Source organism: Carassius carassius, chromosome 5 (assembly GCF_963082965.1).
Source record: "Carassius carassius chromosome 5, fCarCar2.1, whole genome shotgun sequence".
NCBI classification, from domain to species: Eukaryota; Metazoa; Chordata; class Actinopteri; order Cypriniformes; family Cyprinidae; genus Carassius; species Carassius carassius.
Window position 1 is genome coordinate 8,050,114 of NC_081759.1, and position 15,378 is coordinate 8,065,491.

The 15,378-nt window shown below is 34.3% G+C and overlaps 1 protein-coding gene across 1 annotated transcript in view; it reads left to right on the forward strand.

Moving 5' to 3' along the window:
* The window catches only part of LOC132140726 (astrotactin-2-like), a 534,505-nt gene that overhangs the window by 293,751 nt on the left and 225,376 nt on the right, over positions 1 to 15,378 (forward strand). The window contains exon 7 of the mRNA XM_059549640.1: positions 4,719 to 4,886. Within this exon, the coding sequence (XP_059405623.1) occupies positions 4,719 to 4,886 (168 nt within the window). The remainder of the gene's footprint in view (positions 1 to 4,718; positions 4,887 to 15,378) is intronic.

Sequence of the window (15,378 nt, forward strand, 5' to 3'; positions counted from 1 at the left end):
GTTAAATTATTTGAATAAACAACCTTGCTGTGAAAAGATAAAATTATATTTCGCTCCTTTGCAACACTTTCAGAATGAAATGTCCAGTGTGAGGCACTAACAGTGCCTTCAGTCTGACACAGATTAATGTCAATCTGGCAACACTCTATTATGCTAGTTGTTGGTGGTATTTTGGAAATAAAATGTCTGGTGAGTGTTACCAAAAGGTTAATTCTCTATAATGTTTGAAAGTAACGCAGAAATTACACTTAACCTGTTAACCAGAATCCCCATTATGGGATTCACACATGAAAATGCCCTACTTAACCTAAAATTGCAACAGTTCCTTACTTCAGTGTGCTACGCAAACGATTCCGGGTTTTATTTATTTGTTTATTTATTTTAATATATGAAATCAGTACTTGGGCAATCTAGAAAAGTAATGAGTAGAGTTTATATTTCAAATTTGAAGAAGATACCATGAAAAATGAGTTTTCTGCAACCATTTCTTCTGATACTATGTCTGATACCCATTATATATATATATATATATATATATATATATATATATATATATATATATATATATATAATGTGTAATGCTGTACCAGGTGCACTACCAAGTTATGTGATGCAGACATCAAGATGTGTTAGTTTACAAATCATACACTATGGTAAAAGTGTTTTGAGCTCATAACATAGTATTGTGCAAGGAACCAAGTGAATTTAAGTCTCTGTCAATCAATAATCACTGCCCTGTGAGAATAATCTGTGAGAAAAAGAATGCAAGTTGTTGGTGTTTTACTACGACTGGTGTTCATTTCAGCTGGAACCTGCAGTGAATTGTATGTAAGGGTACATTTTTGGAGTGTGTCTTTCTTCTTGTTTTTTTTTTTTTTTTTTTTTCTCCAATGAGCCTTGTAATTGGATAATGCCACAAGAACGTGTACTACATGAACATTCTAACCAGCCAAACCCTGACACAAATGCCGCCCTAAACTTTTAAAAACATGTACATCAAGAACTTGTAGTGGTCACAAATGTGGCACTAGTGAGCACTCCTCTGAAACATTTAAATTTCAATTTGGAAACCCTACCGTCTGACACGTGCAAGCAGCAGCCCTAGCAAAATGACAAGTGCACATCAAGTGCACCATTTGGAAAAGGGCCTTGGTCCGTCCTCATGAGGTATGCATTATAAATTAAAATGGTGGCAAAATATAGCTTTTTTTTTTTTTTTAAATGCATGCTTTGAGATTTAGCTTGGACAGTTTGTAAGTGTATCAGAGAGAGAGACTGAGTGAAAATTCAGCCATGGCCATATGAGTTCATCATATATGCTTCAAATTATTCCAATGAAATAATGATAATATATCCTTCTGAAATTCTCTTAAAACGATGAAAGCAAGAGATCAGTATGATCTCACAGCAATTGTGCACAGTGATGAAGGTGAGAGCAAGGAAAGGTCAGAAGACATTCAGCTGCTGAAGAGCATAGAAACCTTTCAATTAAAGCCATGAGATGCTGATGCTGCAGTTCAGAGATGCTGGACCATCTGTCAGCTGTCGGCTGCTTTAACCCTCAGAGAACAAACATGGCCAAAACACACACACACACACACACACACACACATGCACTCACACATACAGTACAAAAGCTGTGAGATGATCTGGTCGTGATATATTTAGAATAAATCTGAAGTAATTTACATCCGAGTATTGTGGTGAGAAAAAATAAAAAAAATAAAAATGCGATGCGATGAGGGAAACTGCAGCTTCTTGTTTTGGGATGACCTAAATTGCAGATTCCACCTGGGCAGCATACTGCTGCTGTATATGTGCCACATATTATTATCATTTGTTCAGGCATTAATGAACATGGTTACTCACTATTTGTGGCAGTGCTGTCGAATCCATATCATAAAAGTCTGTTTTTAACGCCTGTGCTGACATTGCGATGTATATAAAATTTGTAAAGTATGTAAATATTTGGGCGGGCAAAGCAGAGAAAGGGGAGGTAACATTTCTCCTTATAACGTCACCAGGAGGAGATTCCAGATCAGCCCGTTTGAGCTTCCATTTTCTCAAAGGCAGAGAAAGATAGCAAAATCTCGATTTACACCGAATAGAATTTCTAGAAACTTGGGGACCATATACAGGCTAGGAGAACTCATTATAATGTTAAAAAACCTCAGAAAGTGAAATTGTCATGTCATAGGATCTTTAAGACTTCTTTTTTATTTCTGTTGGTTTAATGATGTTTTTTGTCATACCCCAACCCCTCAGCCAGCTCTCACAGAAACCTGCACATCATTAGATGTAAACAGAAGCGAGATTTGAACTATCATCTTTAAGCCCTTACATTAGTTTGAGATTTGAAGAGGTCACAGTCGCCCGCATCAGGTTTCTAATTAAACTGTTCATTGACATTCAGCCGCTGATTGTTTCTTAGGGGGTATTCAGAAGGTCATCATAATTTTTTTTTTTTTTTTTTTTTTTTTTTTTTCAGAGAAACACAGCTATATATTTAGCTTATGCTATAACCTTCCTGTTTATGATGTTTTTTGTTTGGTTGTTTTTTTAAGACATAATGCAATCAGGTTTTACAACAAAGGTTTTTGAGTTATATATATGGTATTATTATTTTTTTCTATTTACCTTTCTTTTTTTCAGTCTTTTGATGGTTTTCAGTTTATGTTGGATGTTCTCAAACTGAATGCCTTTTAAAGAAATATGGCTTAAAAACAAATATCAAAGTGCAAATAAATAATTAAATAAATGCTTGTTACACTGATGGGCTAACAAGATGGTCTAACTGATGGTCTTTTTTAATGAATGAATGAATGAACCAATAATGAATCAACCCATACTGATTATCCCCAAATACTGACAAAATATTAACCAAGCGAACCATAATAATTATTAAAAAAAAAAAAAAACCTATTTAGCTAAAGCACATGAAAAAAAAGAAGAAAAAGGTGTAATACAAGAGCTAGGACAATGCTTGCTATAAATATGCAAGAACATTTCTAAATGCAATTAAGAAATAGATTTAATCATATTTATCTTTATCATTATACATATCAGTACACAGAAATAATTGCCTGCATATTTTTAATAAATACATAATTAAAATGTGTTTATAATATATATATATATATATATATATATATATATATATATATATATATAATATATATATAATTTCATATTCACATTATTTTGTGTAGCCAACAAAACAATATTATTTATTACAGTTATGTTGTTGTTGGGTTTTTTATATATATACTTTTGAGCTAGACGGTTCTTCTTACTCCAGCAGAAACTTTGTTCTGGTTGCATCTCATCATACTGCCATGTAGTGAAGCTCAGGCACAATAGCTGCCACACTGTGTTAAATCCCTGTGTATCTGCGCTGCTCCTGGGCGTCCCTGAGTGGGTGTCAGTCTGGCAGGCGTCCACACGTCCCGCTCAGCCTCTGCTCTCGGGTTTAAGACGGCAGAGAGGATTATGTAGCAGCAAAGCAATTTAATTTAAGTCGCCCTTATCTTCAGGAAGCGCTGAATTCACACATCGGCAGAACAGGACAGGTGTAAACGTCATCCTGAGAGATGATGGACACACAAGAGAAGGAGAAACTTATTTAGAAACACTGCTTAATTCTGCTTTGGGGAGAGATCTGGGCTTTGGCAGATATTGAAGAGCATGTCCCGCCATGCACATCATCCTTGTTCAGTGTTTTTTGGATGGAGTCCTGAACACTGATCTTAGCCCTGGAGATGTTTCAAGAGATTCTAACCTCCAGGTCTTAAATTGTGTTTGTTCAGTGTTTTTGGATGGACTCATGAACACTGATCTTAGGCCTGGAGATGTTTCAAGAGATTCTAACCTCCAGGTCTTAAATTGTGTTTCCACTAAAGTGTATTTTTCAATAGTTTTCAATGTGAGCGTCACATACAGTATATTGTAAAAAAACGGCTGCAGCAGCCAGAAGACCCAGTTAGCGTTTGTTTCCCACAGAGCATAGCACACTTAGCATTTTGGGTAAAAAGCAACAATCATTAATGCTTTTTACCCAGCTATCCAATCACAGTGGAAAAGTGCCAGGACAACAATTACCAATCATCACATTAACACAAACATTTTGGTGGAAACAAGGCCTTAAAATGGATTGTGTTGCGCAGTCAGTCAATGGCTTTGAATTTCGTGCATTTTTATCTGCCTCATTTATTTGTTTTATTGCTAACACTTTATTTTGAAAGTCCACTTTAGACAGTCTACGCATTAGCAGTCAAAAACAGACTGTCTGCTTAATATCTAGCACTTTATTTTGATGCTCCCCAACAGACATTCTACTGACCATAAGTAACTTTCCAAGTACATGTTTACTTACAGTAGTCCTTAAACTAACCGTAAATTTACAGTCTACTTCTACTCTGGGGCTAGCTGACACTTATTTATTTATTTATTTATTTATATTCAGTGTTAACTGCAGGTTTTTATTATTATTATTATTTATTTTATTTTTATTTTTTTTTGGTAAAAAAATTACTAGCAATTTATTAATTAAAATTATTTCGATTCTACAGTAATTGTTTTCAGTGTAGGACATCTTAGAACAAAAAATAAATTATTAAATAAATAAATAACCCCTGTATAAATGTTGTGTGCTCTTCTTGAAGGTCAGTAGATAAATGTGTATTTTCAATCCTGTCCTTTTTTTATATATAAATATATAGGAAGCAGTTTTGTGGTGAGCATGGGCAGTTATCTGGATGTCTCCAACTGGTTAAATCCAGCTAAACTGACCCTGTACTACCAGACCAACACCTCCACCCAGTGGGTGAGAGACTACTGTGGCCAGAGAACGACTGACCCCTGCGAACAGCTCTGTGACCAGGACACTGGTGAGTGAACAAGCACACACACACACACATTTGTATGGCTGTAATTGTGGGGACTTGCAGTAGACTTGTATCATTGTTATACTGACAGAACAATATTTTTTCTACCCACTAAACTAAACCTACCCCTCATAGAAAATAGAAACCCTTTTTTTCTTTTTTAAAATTTAAGATAAATATAATGTAACAGCAATAACAATGTCAAAAATCTCAGGTTTTACTATCCTTTATATGACCAGATGTCTCCACAATGGAGGATAAACCTGTACACACACTAAGAAAAATACAGTATTGAGGCCTGACTGCCACACTTACAAGGAAACATATTTATTTGCTTGTGACCTTCTGTGGTAATCTGTGGCTCAAGGTCTCAGTCAGGTTGAGTCGGTTTGCAAGGCGTCAGTGTGATAAGCATGCCAATGCCTGGGGATCAGGGGAATAACACAAGCCCGCTGTGATGTCTCAAACCTGGGGCTTATGAGCATCATGCTTGACATTTACATTTATTGTCTAGAATCTGTCTTTGTAGCTCTTTTTCAGTATTTTCCAGAAACACATGGTGCTCTTTAGTCTGATGCACAGGGTGAAAGTACAGACATTAAGTTTTGGCATAATGATGGATGAATAGACAACATGCTTTAAAAGAGTTATTCTTAAAAGGTAATCCACTCAAAAATTAAAACAAAATCAGAAAGTTTATGTAAGCCATTGACTTTCATAGTATGGAGGGAAAAAGTTCAAATAAAAAAAGTACATGAATACATGAAAATACATTATAGTGTAAATTTATAATTTAACATTTGTTTTAAATGTACACTAAAACATAAGTTTTGAAACTAGTTTTGAAATACACTACAAGTGTGCTTTCGATACTTTAAGCACACTCCTTTTCCACAGGGGAAATCACAGTGACAGAATTATTTTTTTTTTTTTTTAAATAATAGCAGTTGAAAACAACTTGTATTACGTCTCTATGCATACCACTCTTCCATTGTGTGTTATTTCCTGTAAACATGTTCCCCATGTGTTTACATACGCTGAAAATCAATTGCTCAATTACTGAAATAAATTTTCTTTGGTAATAAGCAGCATGGAGCAGATGATGTCTTTGTTGCTTAACCCGGAATACTTATTTTATTGTTTGGCCTTATAAATATCTTTAAATATAGTTCCACTTAATCATATAGGTCTGCATTTATTTTTAAACACAGTGAATAATAGAGCTCCTCCACAAAAGCTCCAAACTGGAAGCCAGTGTTGTGTGACCTGACATTTAGATGCACTATCTACCTCTTCTTATTCTCTTTTAACTGGCCTTAAAGAAGAGGAAAATGTTACTTTTTATGAGAATGAGCCTGTATTGGATTACGTCCCTTCTGCTTTTAGCGCATAATGTCGCATTAGATCACTAATGCATGGCCGATGGTGATACATGAAGCCACTTCAATAAACACTGAAGATTAGATTCATAAATGTGAAGGTGAATCTGGAAACCAAGAGGAACGGCAATCTGAAAAAGTGCCGCATGTATGCTAAGCGACAGAGTGTGTGAAGTGTAATGTGTTAGGTGAGGACAAAAGCATTTGAAAGACAGAAAAGAAAAGGTGTATAATGCTATTATCTAGGTAAAATTGGAATACTATGTAATCAAAAGACGCAGATACCCACAAACAAAGGAAAAAAGTTTATTGTTGTTTGGGGGCCAATTCTCTCTAATTAATTAATTAACTTATTTATTTTAATTTCTGCCTCACTAAACTCAATAAACTAAATTGCTGCTTATTAATAATTAGCAAGATGGTTAAGTTTATATGGGGTATGATTTTGTGTTAATAAGTACTAATAAACAGTAATAGGCTAATAAGATAAAAAGTAGTTAACAGTGAGACTTTTTTTTCTTCTTAATTTGTATAGTGAGATTTATTTATTTATGCTTTGCCTTGTCATTATGGTGTACAGATAATAAATTGATGTAAAAATAAATACATTTAAAGAAGTTTAAATAAAGCAACAATATAACTAAATGTGAAAAAAAAAAAGAAAAGAAAAAAAAAATATATAATATATATATATATATATGTGACATTTTATGATGTTATGACATTTTATTTCATGACATTTTTTTCCTGTTACTTTTCCATACCTTTTTCCAGATGTATTTATTTATTTGTTTTCTTAACGATCACTTGTACAGTTCATGTAAATATATACATTTATTAAACATATTCTTAATAAAAACACAGAACACAGAAAATGTGTCATTAATATCCATAAAATAATAAATTGGCCAATTTTATTTAAACAAAGGGTTGGATAAATGAGTGAACTCAACACATTGAACTTGAACTGAATGAACCTGATTAAATTAATCAAACCTGTGAAATTTTTGTAATTAATTATGGAAGCATATGAGTTGCAATATTCAATTTGGGATGTAATATGCAAAATGACAATGCAATATGTAAAATGACAATGCATTTCTGTATTTACATTTTCATTTTCCAAAACATTTGTGCAACGTTTGGTGCAAAATGAAAATGAAAATTAAATTACATAATTTTCATTTGCCATTTCATACACCAGTTTTAATATGTAAAATGATTACTAATTTTAACGCTTTATAAGTTGCAAAATTAAAATGAAAATGTATTACAGAAATGATTAGATATGTATAACATGTTCAAGCAAAAACTGTGGCAAAATTATCATTTAAATGCTATTTTTCTTAAATGCATTAACACCCACAGTCAAGACACTTACGATTGCATTTTCATTCAATGTCCCGCAATGAATGTTGCAAAATTCAATGTGCACATTGAAAATGCATTCCGAGCCGATCACGTGTCCGCCCCCTCCCGCCATGTCAATCACTGTGTGAACAAGGCGGGGCTTGAAGAAGGTCAAGAGACTCAAATCTCAAGAAGAGGATTCAAGTGAGAGAACATGGACAAGACAGTTGTTCAGTGTACTTTTTGATCATTTCGGTTTATTCATTTTAATTTTGCAACATATAAAGCGTTAAAATTAGTATTCATTTTACATATTAAAACTGGTGTATTATGTAATTTAATTTTCATTTTCATTTTGCACCAAACGTTGCACAAATGTATTGGAAAATGTAAATGTAAATACAGAAATGCATTGTCATTTTACATATTGCATTGTCATTTTGCATATTACATTCCAAATTGAATATTGCAACCCATATGCTTCCATAATTAATATGCCTCCATAATTTTAATTGTACTTCTCTGACCCTTCTTATCACTGATTTTACCAGGGGTTTAGGTTTGATTTGACACTGCTGGGTACATAACAGCAGACAAAGCTGCCAGCCCCCCCACCCAACTTCTTCTGTTTGAGGCTCATGCACTGGTGTGTAAATTCTTGAAATAATTAACCTTGTTTCCATCCAAAGTTGCAATTTAACCTAAAGTAAAGTGACAAAGTGAAAGTTACCTGACATACAGCCAAGTATGGTGACCCATAATCAGAATTCATGCTCTGCATTTAACCCATCCAAAGTGCACACACACAGCAGTGAACACACACACCGTGAACACGCAGCCGGATCAGTTATTTATTTATTTGCGGAATTAGAATATGGCATAAAACATTTGAACACTGTTTCTATCCCATATGTTCACGAGAATAAAACACATTGTCACTTCTCGGGAAACTGGTGCAAAGTATCAGTAATAAAAATTAAAGTTGCCGTAACCAGGAAAGCCTGTGGCTCCATCTGTTGAGGCAAAGTCACTTGACATTTTTGAGCAATTTGGAAATTGTGTTTCCATTGTAGTTTGGTTAACTGGATTTAAAATAATAATAATAATAATAATAATAATAATAATAATAATAATCGGTGTGCATCTTGATGTTTCCATCTAACATATTTATTCATGCAAAATAAAGGTAGGTAGATAGAATCATAAGCATTGATAAAGCACAAATCCCTCATGCCTTTAGCACTCATAATTCCCTATTTAAGAGCTATATTACCACAGAACTTCACTGTGGGAACAAAGCACTTCTTCTCACTCCTCGCCTCTCAATGCCATAGCATTTTAGATGCTGTTAGATTGAAAACGTTTGAGTACAGTACACACTGCCAGAAATCTATATTCTGCAAATACAAGCTTTGGAGAAGGATACATTCGTTTATTGTGCTTTGTCTACAGTATAGGTAGTTCAGCTGTGGACAACAACCATGCATTCCACTTCTCTATGCTTTTGCTGACTTTAAAATTTTCCAGATTTTTTTTTTCCCTAGCAAAAGATCACTTGAAACGAAAGCTTAATGTGAAGGCCTGGATTATTTCAAGTCAATTTATTGCTGTATTTTCACCCTTAAAACCATGGTTTGGCTTTCCTCTTGTACAACTGTCCCCTTTTGTGCAAAGAAACAAATCTCTTGATGATTTTCTGCCAAGTGGTTCTATTGTTTTCAAAAAAAATAAAAAATAAAAATAAATAATGGGTTGTGTAATGCTCTGAACAGTCAAATAATTACTCCTCTTTTACAGTTTTGTTAAACATGCTCACTTGTTGCCTTTCTTTTGCACAAGGAAGAAAAAAGGAGTAGTTTTATTTTGTAATTTTCAGCAGGGTGTTCTCATTTTTGCAATACAACATTCTATCACTTTAATAAGTTGGTTTTAATTTCCTGGATGATTTTAACATGCCTCTTTGGTAACTGATCAGGCAGACTTGCTAGAACATTAGAACTTTTGTTTTTTTAAGACCCCTAGTATGTAGTCCAAGAGTAATTGCTGAATTTGTCAAATATTGATCAGAGCAATACATTTAATTTGACAGTATATTCAAATTCATCCAAACCCTTGACCTGTTAGATCATTTGTTACCAGTCTTTGTTTAAGTTGGTTAAATCTCTTAAGCAGTGTTTTAGCAGTAAGTGTTCTGCAGGGTGCAATGCTTCTCAGATGAATGGCAAAATGATCATCCTCAGAGAGGTCTGCCATTGAATTTCGAATTGATTCCAGCAGGTATAGAGAGCTGAGCAATGGTGTGACAGTGAGAGGACTCAAGGAGGATGAATTTAAGAGCAGCTCTCTTTGTTCCATGATGCCTAAAAGATCATTGGTTTGATTTCCAGGGAAATGCATCATGATAAAATGTAAACTATAAAGTTATGTTGACTTTGTCCACTGTCTGCACTATTTCTCCCCAGGAGTTAAGATCAATAAAAATGGCCTCATGCTCTTTTAAACTAGAGTGGCAGGTCTGTTTAAACCTTGGGTACTTGGGAAATATTCATTTCCGATTTGTGTATCGTTTCCTTTTCTTGCATCTTAGCTCCACCCCCTTAGGATGCGAGTGAAGGTTAAACCAGTGTATCCTCGTACATGACCACTTAGGAAGCTTCCTCATTTCTTGTTCCTTGCCTTCTCATGGAGCAATTAGAGAACTGAGATGTCCTTCAAGATGGCTAAGTTCGATCAGTTTTCAGGTCACAGGCTGGAGGACTGAGCGAGGAAATGAAGAAACATTAATTTTAGTTTTGAGAAGCACCCTATATCTATTGTTGTGTTTTTTGTTTGTTTGTTTGTTTTTAGTGCGTCTCTTCCATTTCTTCTTCAGCTGGGGGCCAGCACTGCCACCTTGTGGACCCAATTATTAAATGCAAATATCAGTCATATAGTTAAAGCTACTGATACAGTATATTCACACTATATTCACACAATTGTTTAAACAAATACAGCTTTATATTAAAGTGTATATTATGTCCAAAAAAAAACACAGTATTGCATATGCATGGATTGCCATTCAGTCACTCTTGTATAACTTTGGCCTACCATTGTTTATGTGAGCTTTTCGGTCTATCATGGGACATTGGGATTTTCAGATGATGCACATCTTACAAAATAACGCTGTTATGAAGTTGGTCAAAATCTTTTATTGTTTCAGCAATATCTTGTATTTCTATATATAAGTCTATATTTCTATTTATTTTCAGGTTTAAATTAAAGAATTGTGGACCTTGCTGTATGTAATCCATAGTTAATTGTTTATCCAACCAGGATTTAATGGAAAGTTCTTGCAGTAAAATACTTTATACAGATTTTCACACTGACATCAATGCAGCCAAAGGTTGATTTTATTTCACAACACAACAAGTTACAATAAAATTGTCATATGTAATCTATATATATATATATATATATGATCATGCAGCGTATTTATAAGACTTAAATTACATTTTATCAAAGAGGCGGAGGAAGAGACTCATCATAAAGGCCGCTAGAGTCAGTGGTTCGGAGAGCAATCCAAAGTCTATTCAGCATTTGTGGTGTGATGGTGTGGAATCAGTAATTTGCCTGAATCCAGATGATGACCCCCCCCACCCCCCCCCCCCCCCATATTTAATCATTGAGGATGACACTGGAGCTCTAGATATATTTTTATGTTAATGAGAGAGAGTTCTAATCTTTTTGGTTCCGTAAAGGGAGCAATTTAGAGCTAAGCATCAGCTGAATACTCGGTCAAGAGCTGACGCATTACTCTCTTCATCTTGTACTAGTTTAGTCCTCTTAGAATCTCTATTTCATCTGCTCACTCAGCCATTTACACTAGACTCCACGCTTGCAGAAATCATGTCTAATCAGAACAAGAGCACAATAAAGAGACAAGCGAGGTGAGTTGACGAAGGGAACTGTCTCTGGTTCACAGCTTCAACTTCTTTTGAAGTTTCTCAATGTACAATGTACAGATAGCAGAGTATTTTATTGCAATGGGTTCATTAACTGTACAATTATATTCCTTTTTTGGCATTTCACTCTAACTTTGTGTGCATGAAGAAAGCAGATACACCACACTACAAGGACAGGCGGTAGTAGAAGAAGAAATGAAGCTGGTGTACGTGGTTAATACACTAAAAAGCATGCGGTAAAAAAGAGAAAAAAATAATAATAATAATTCTTACAGTTACATACTGTGTTGTACTGTGTTCTGATTACTGTTCCTGTGTTCAATCAACACAGACTATAGTTTTGTTATTTTGTCAGAAGAGTTTAGAAAGAATGAAAAAAAAAGCATCAACGTAATGCATAATGATTAAGCCACTATTAGCCATACTACAATCAATTTTCTCTCAGAGCATAGCTATAAAAAAGTTAATATTTTCATATCTCCGAATCTACAGTACATATTACAGTATTATGCTAAATAAGAGATAAGTAATGCCTAAAGTATATTTAATAGCCATTAGACACACTAATATACTAGCTAAAATAAATAATATCTGCAGACTAATCGGCTCTAAATTCTCAGCCAACAAGAACAATAATCACAGTAATGGTGACTTTTTAAACAAAACAATGTTCATTTATAACTGTTTGTTCCACAATAGGACAACCACAATGTTGTGTGTCCCATAATGCAGAGTTTATGTATAAAATAATATTTTGATCAAATTATGTTAATATTCTGCACTATTTCTAAGTTATTAATTCAAGTAAGTCTATTGAGATTTATTTACCAAGAAACTAGAACTTGGTGACCATTTCCACTATTAGGCCAATAATGACTGCAATTAAACATTACAAAAAAAATGTCAGCCAGTAATAGCTATATAACTGTCCAATATTGACTATACAGGCATTGACTGTTAAATACAGCAATTGTATACAAGTAGTGTTTATTTTGTGGTTAGGAAATAAATAAAAAAATACTTATCTGTGTGAGATAGATAAACTCCAAATATCTTTACATCCCCCGATGATGAATACTAAACTCTTACTCTGATCTGTGCTGTTCCTTATATCTGTGAATGTTTCCTTCTAAATCATGGGGACTGATGATGTATTCTTTTTTTATGTATTGTTAATTTTTTATTTAATTATTTTATTTTTTTTTATTTTTTTTGGTATACCTATATAACCCATTTAATTTGCAAGAGTAGTTTCACATACCTAGATTTCAGTCATGCATCGATTGTTGAAACAACTTGCAATGCATTTTTGTGTAATAACCATGTTGCTGATTTAACCACAATATTTAAATATTGTCACAATGGAATCCTCCTATTAACATTGTGAGAGAGCAATTAATTGATTTGAGGCAATGAATTTACTCAGATTCTCTGAGTGTATTTTACAGAATGCACTTTTGTGTGCAGCATATAATGCTTATTAAAGAGAAAAGAAAATGTGTAGTATTAATGTTATGCCATCTGTATTTTAGTGGCATCTTTTATCTTTTCATACGTGTGGTGTAAGCACTAAGCTATGGAATCTGGAGGGTCCTTAAAAAGACTCACAACAGGCATCAAAAGCATTAAACCTGTGTTTTTTTAAACATTTCAGGCACCACCAGTAAAATACTTATGCCACAGTTACAAATTTATCTGCATTATATTATAAAATACCCAATTAAAGTGTTTCTGTTCAATAAGGAATCCCAAAAAAGAAGACAAAAAAAAAAGTAAATAAAATTTTCTACAAAAAAAAGAAAAAAAGAAAAAAACAACATGAATCAGCACAACTGTTTTCAACATTGATAATAAATGTTTTGTAAACAGCAAATCATCATATTATAATGATTTCTGAAGGATCACGACACTAAAGACTGGAGTAATGATGCTGAAAATTCAATACTGCATCACAAGAATTAATCATATTTTTAAAATGTCAGAGTATGAAACAGTTATTTTCAACTGACTGCTTGTAAATAATAATAATAATAAAAATCACTAATATAGAACATTTGTTTGGACATGATTAATCAGTATTTTTCTATTTATAAATGTAGTCTACAGGTATATTGGGATTGTGGTTAAAGATTGCAGTACACTTTCACACTACAACATCTGTCACATAGAATGTAAAAAAAAGAAGAAAAAAAAAAGGTTATTGGCTGATAATTAATCATAGTTATAGGTTTGTGATTTCACCTCATGATCTGTAGCTGATACCAATATCTGATATTTTGTTTTAATTTGACCCTTGGTGCACATGATCTTGTTTTAACTGTCTTAACTCACATGAGGCACAATAAACACAGCTTTGATGTCTCTCACATACAAGCTATCTTTGTTTATTGCCGCAGATCGGTACGAGACACTTCCAGGTTGTCAGGCATACAAGGGCCAGAGTGAGAGAAAGCAGTGAGCACTGATGAGCTGTCATAAACAGGCAGCCGGATATAAATTCATTTCCTGCTGCAGAAAGCTAGCCATTGGATGTCAAATGTTTGAGAGGTAGATAAGACATGGACTGTTGGACAATCAAATTGATGCCACAATCTAGTAAATAATGTAGAGAGAAAAAACACAGCATGAATTGGTGCAGTGGAGAGTAACACTGCAGGACAAATAAACAAGAACAGCTGATACTTGTGAATGATGTGAAGAATAGAAACTGGAACTTAACCTTTCTTTAGTAAAGACGTTTATAATGTCACAAAAGATATCTGTTTCAAATAAATGTTGTCCACTTTCTTTTTTATTACAGAATGCTTAAAATGAACACAGTCTCCATGAAATAAAAAAAATAAAAATAAAATACAAATTAAGGAAGGTAATGGTTTCCCAGACGAGTCTCCAGTTGTTAGGATCGTTAAAATCGGGGGCTCGTCCGGGATCTAAACCAAGGACTTTTCGCACCCTGACAAGTTTAAAGCTGCTAATGAATGCTAATTTTGACATTTCCATATTACAAACACATTTTTGCTAGGACTGGACAAACACACTCCAAACTGACAAACAAAAACATGAGCGTACTAAAATGAGGCCCCCAGTTGTCATAAACCTTGTGATAATTTCAGTTCTTATTAAACATCACAGCATACATGTTAAATTGCTTTGTGGATGAGTAATTCATCACAGAATTAAAAGAAAGAGAAGATGTGTCTTTAAATGCTCTAAGCGCCTCTGTGCTCGTGTACCTCGCAGATCTTGCCGTGACCGCAGCCAGGCTGAGTATTATCAGATGCTCCTCTCCGTGTCGAGTGAGATGGAGAATTGGCTGATAGAAGCCTCTTTCTATCAGAGAGCATTCAGCCATCCGGCCCGACGCCAGCACAGTCTCAGCCCACAACCAGCTTTTTATTAAACCACAAGGTTATCAGCTCCGATTCTCTGCCTTGTTCTCCTCTTTCACAGGCTGCTTCAGAAATGTATGTTGTACTCATGACTTAATAAAATCTAGCCAAGCCTCTCTTGTATTCATCTGTTATAAATATTCCTTGTTTGTACCCTCTCTCTCTGTTTCTCTCCTACACAACAAATAGAGGACAAAATGGCTCTGTCATTTCATAGTGTTCAGAGTTTATCAGCCCTCTTTTCTCTCTCTCACTACTTTTGACCATATGTCTCTGTGGGAGTGTAACATGATAAATCTTCTCAAGGTCTATAGGCGGAATTGCTTCCCTCGGAATTTTGTAACGCGGGAAAATATTCATCTGAACAACAATATCTCTTTCTCAATGCCCACGTCTTGAACCTTGAAATCAGAAAATTACCCATGTAGCCTTTCAT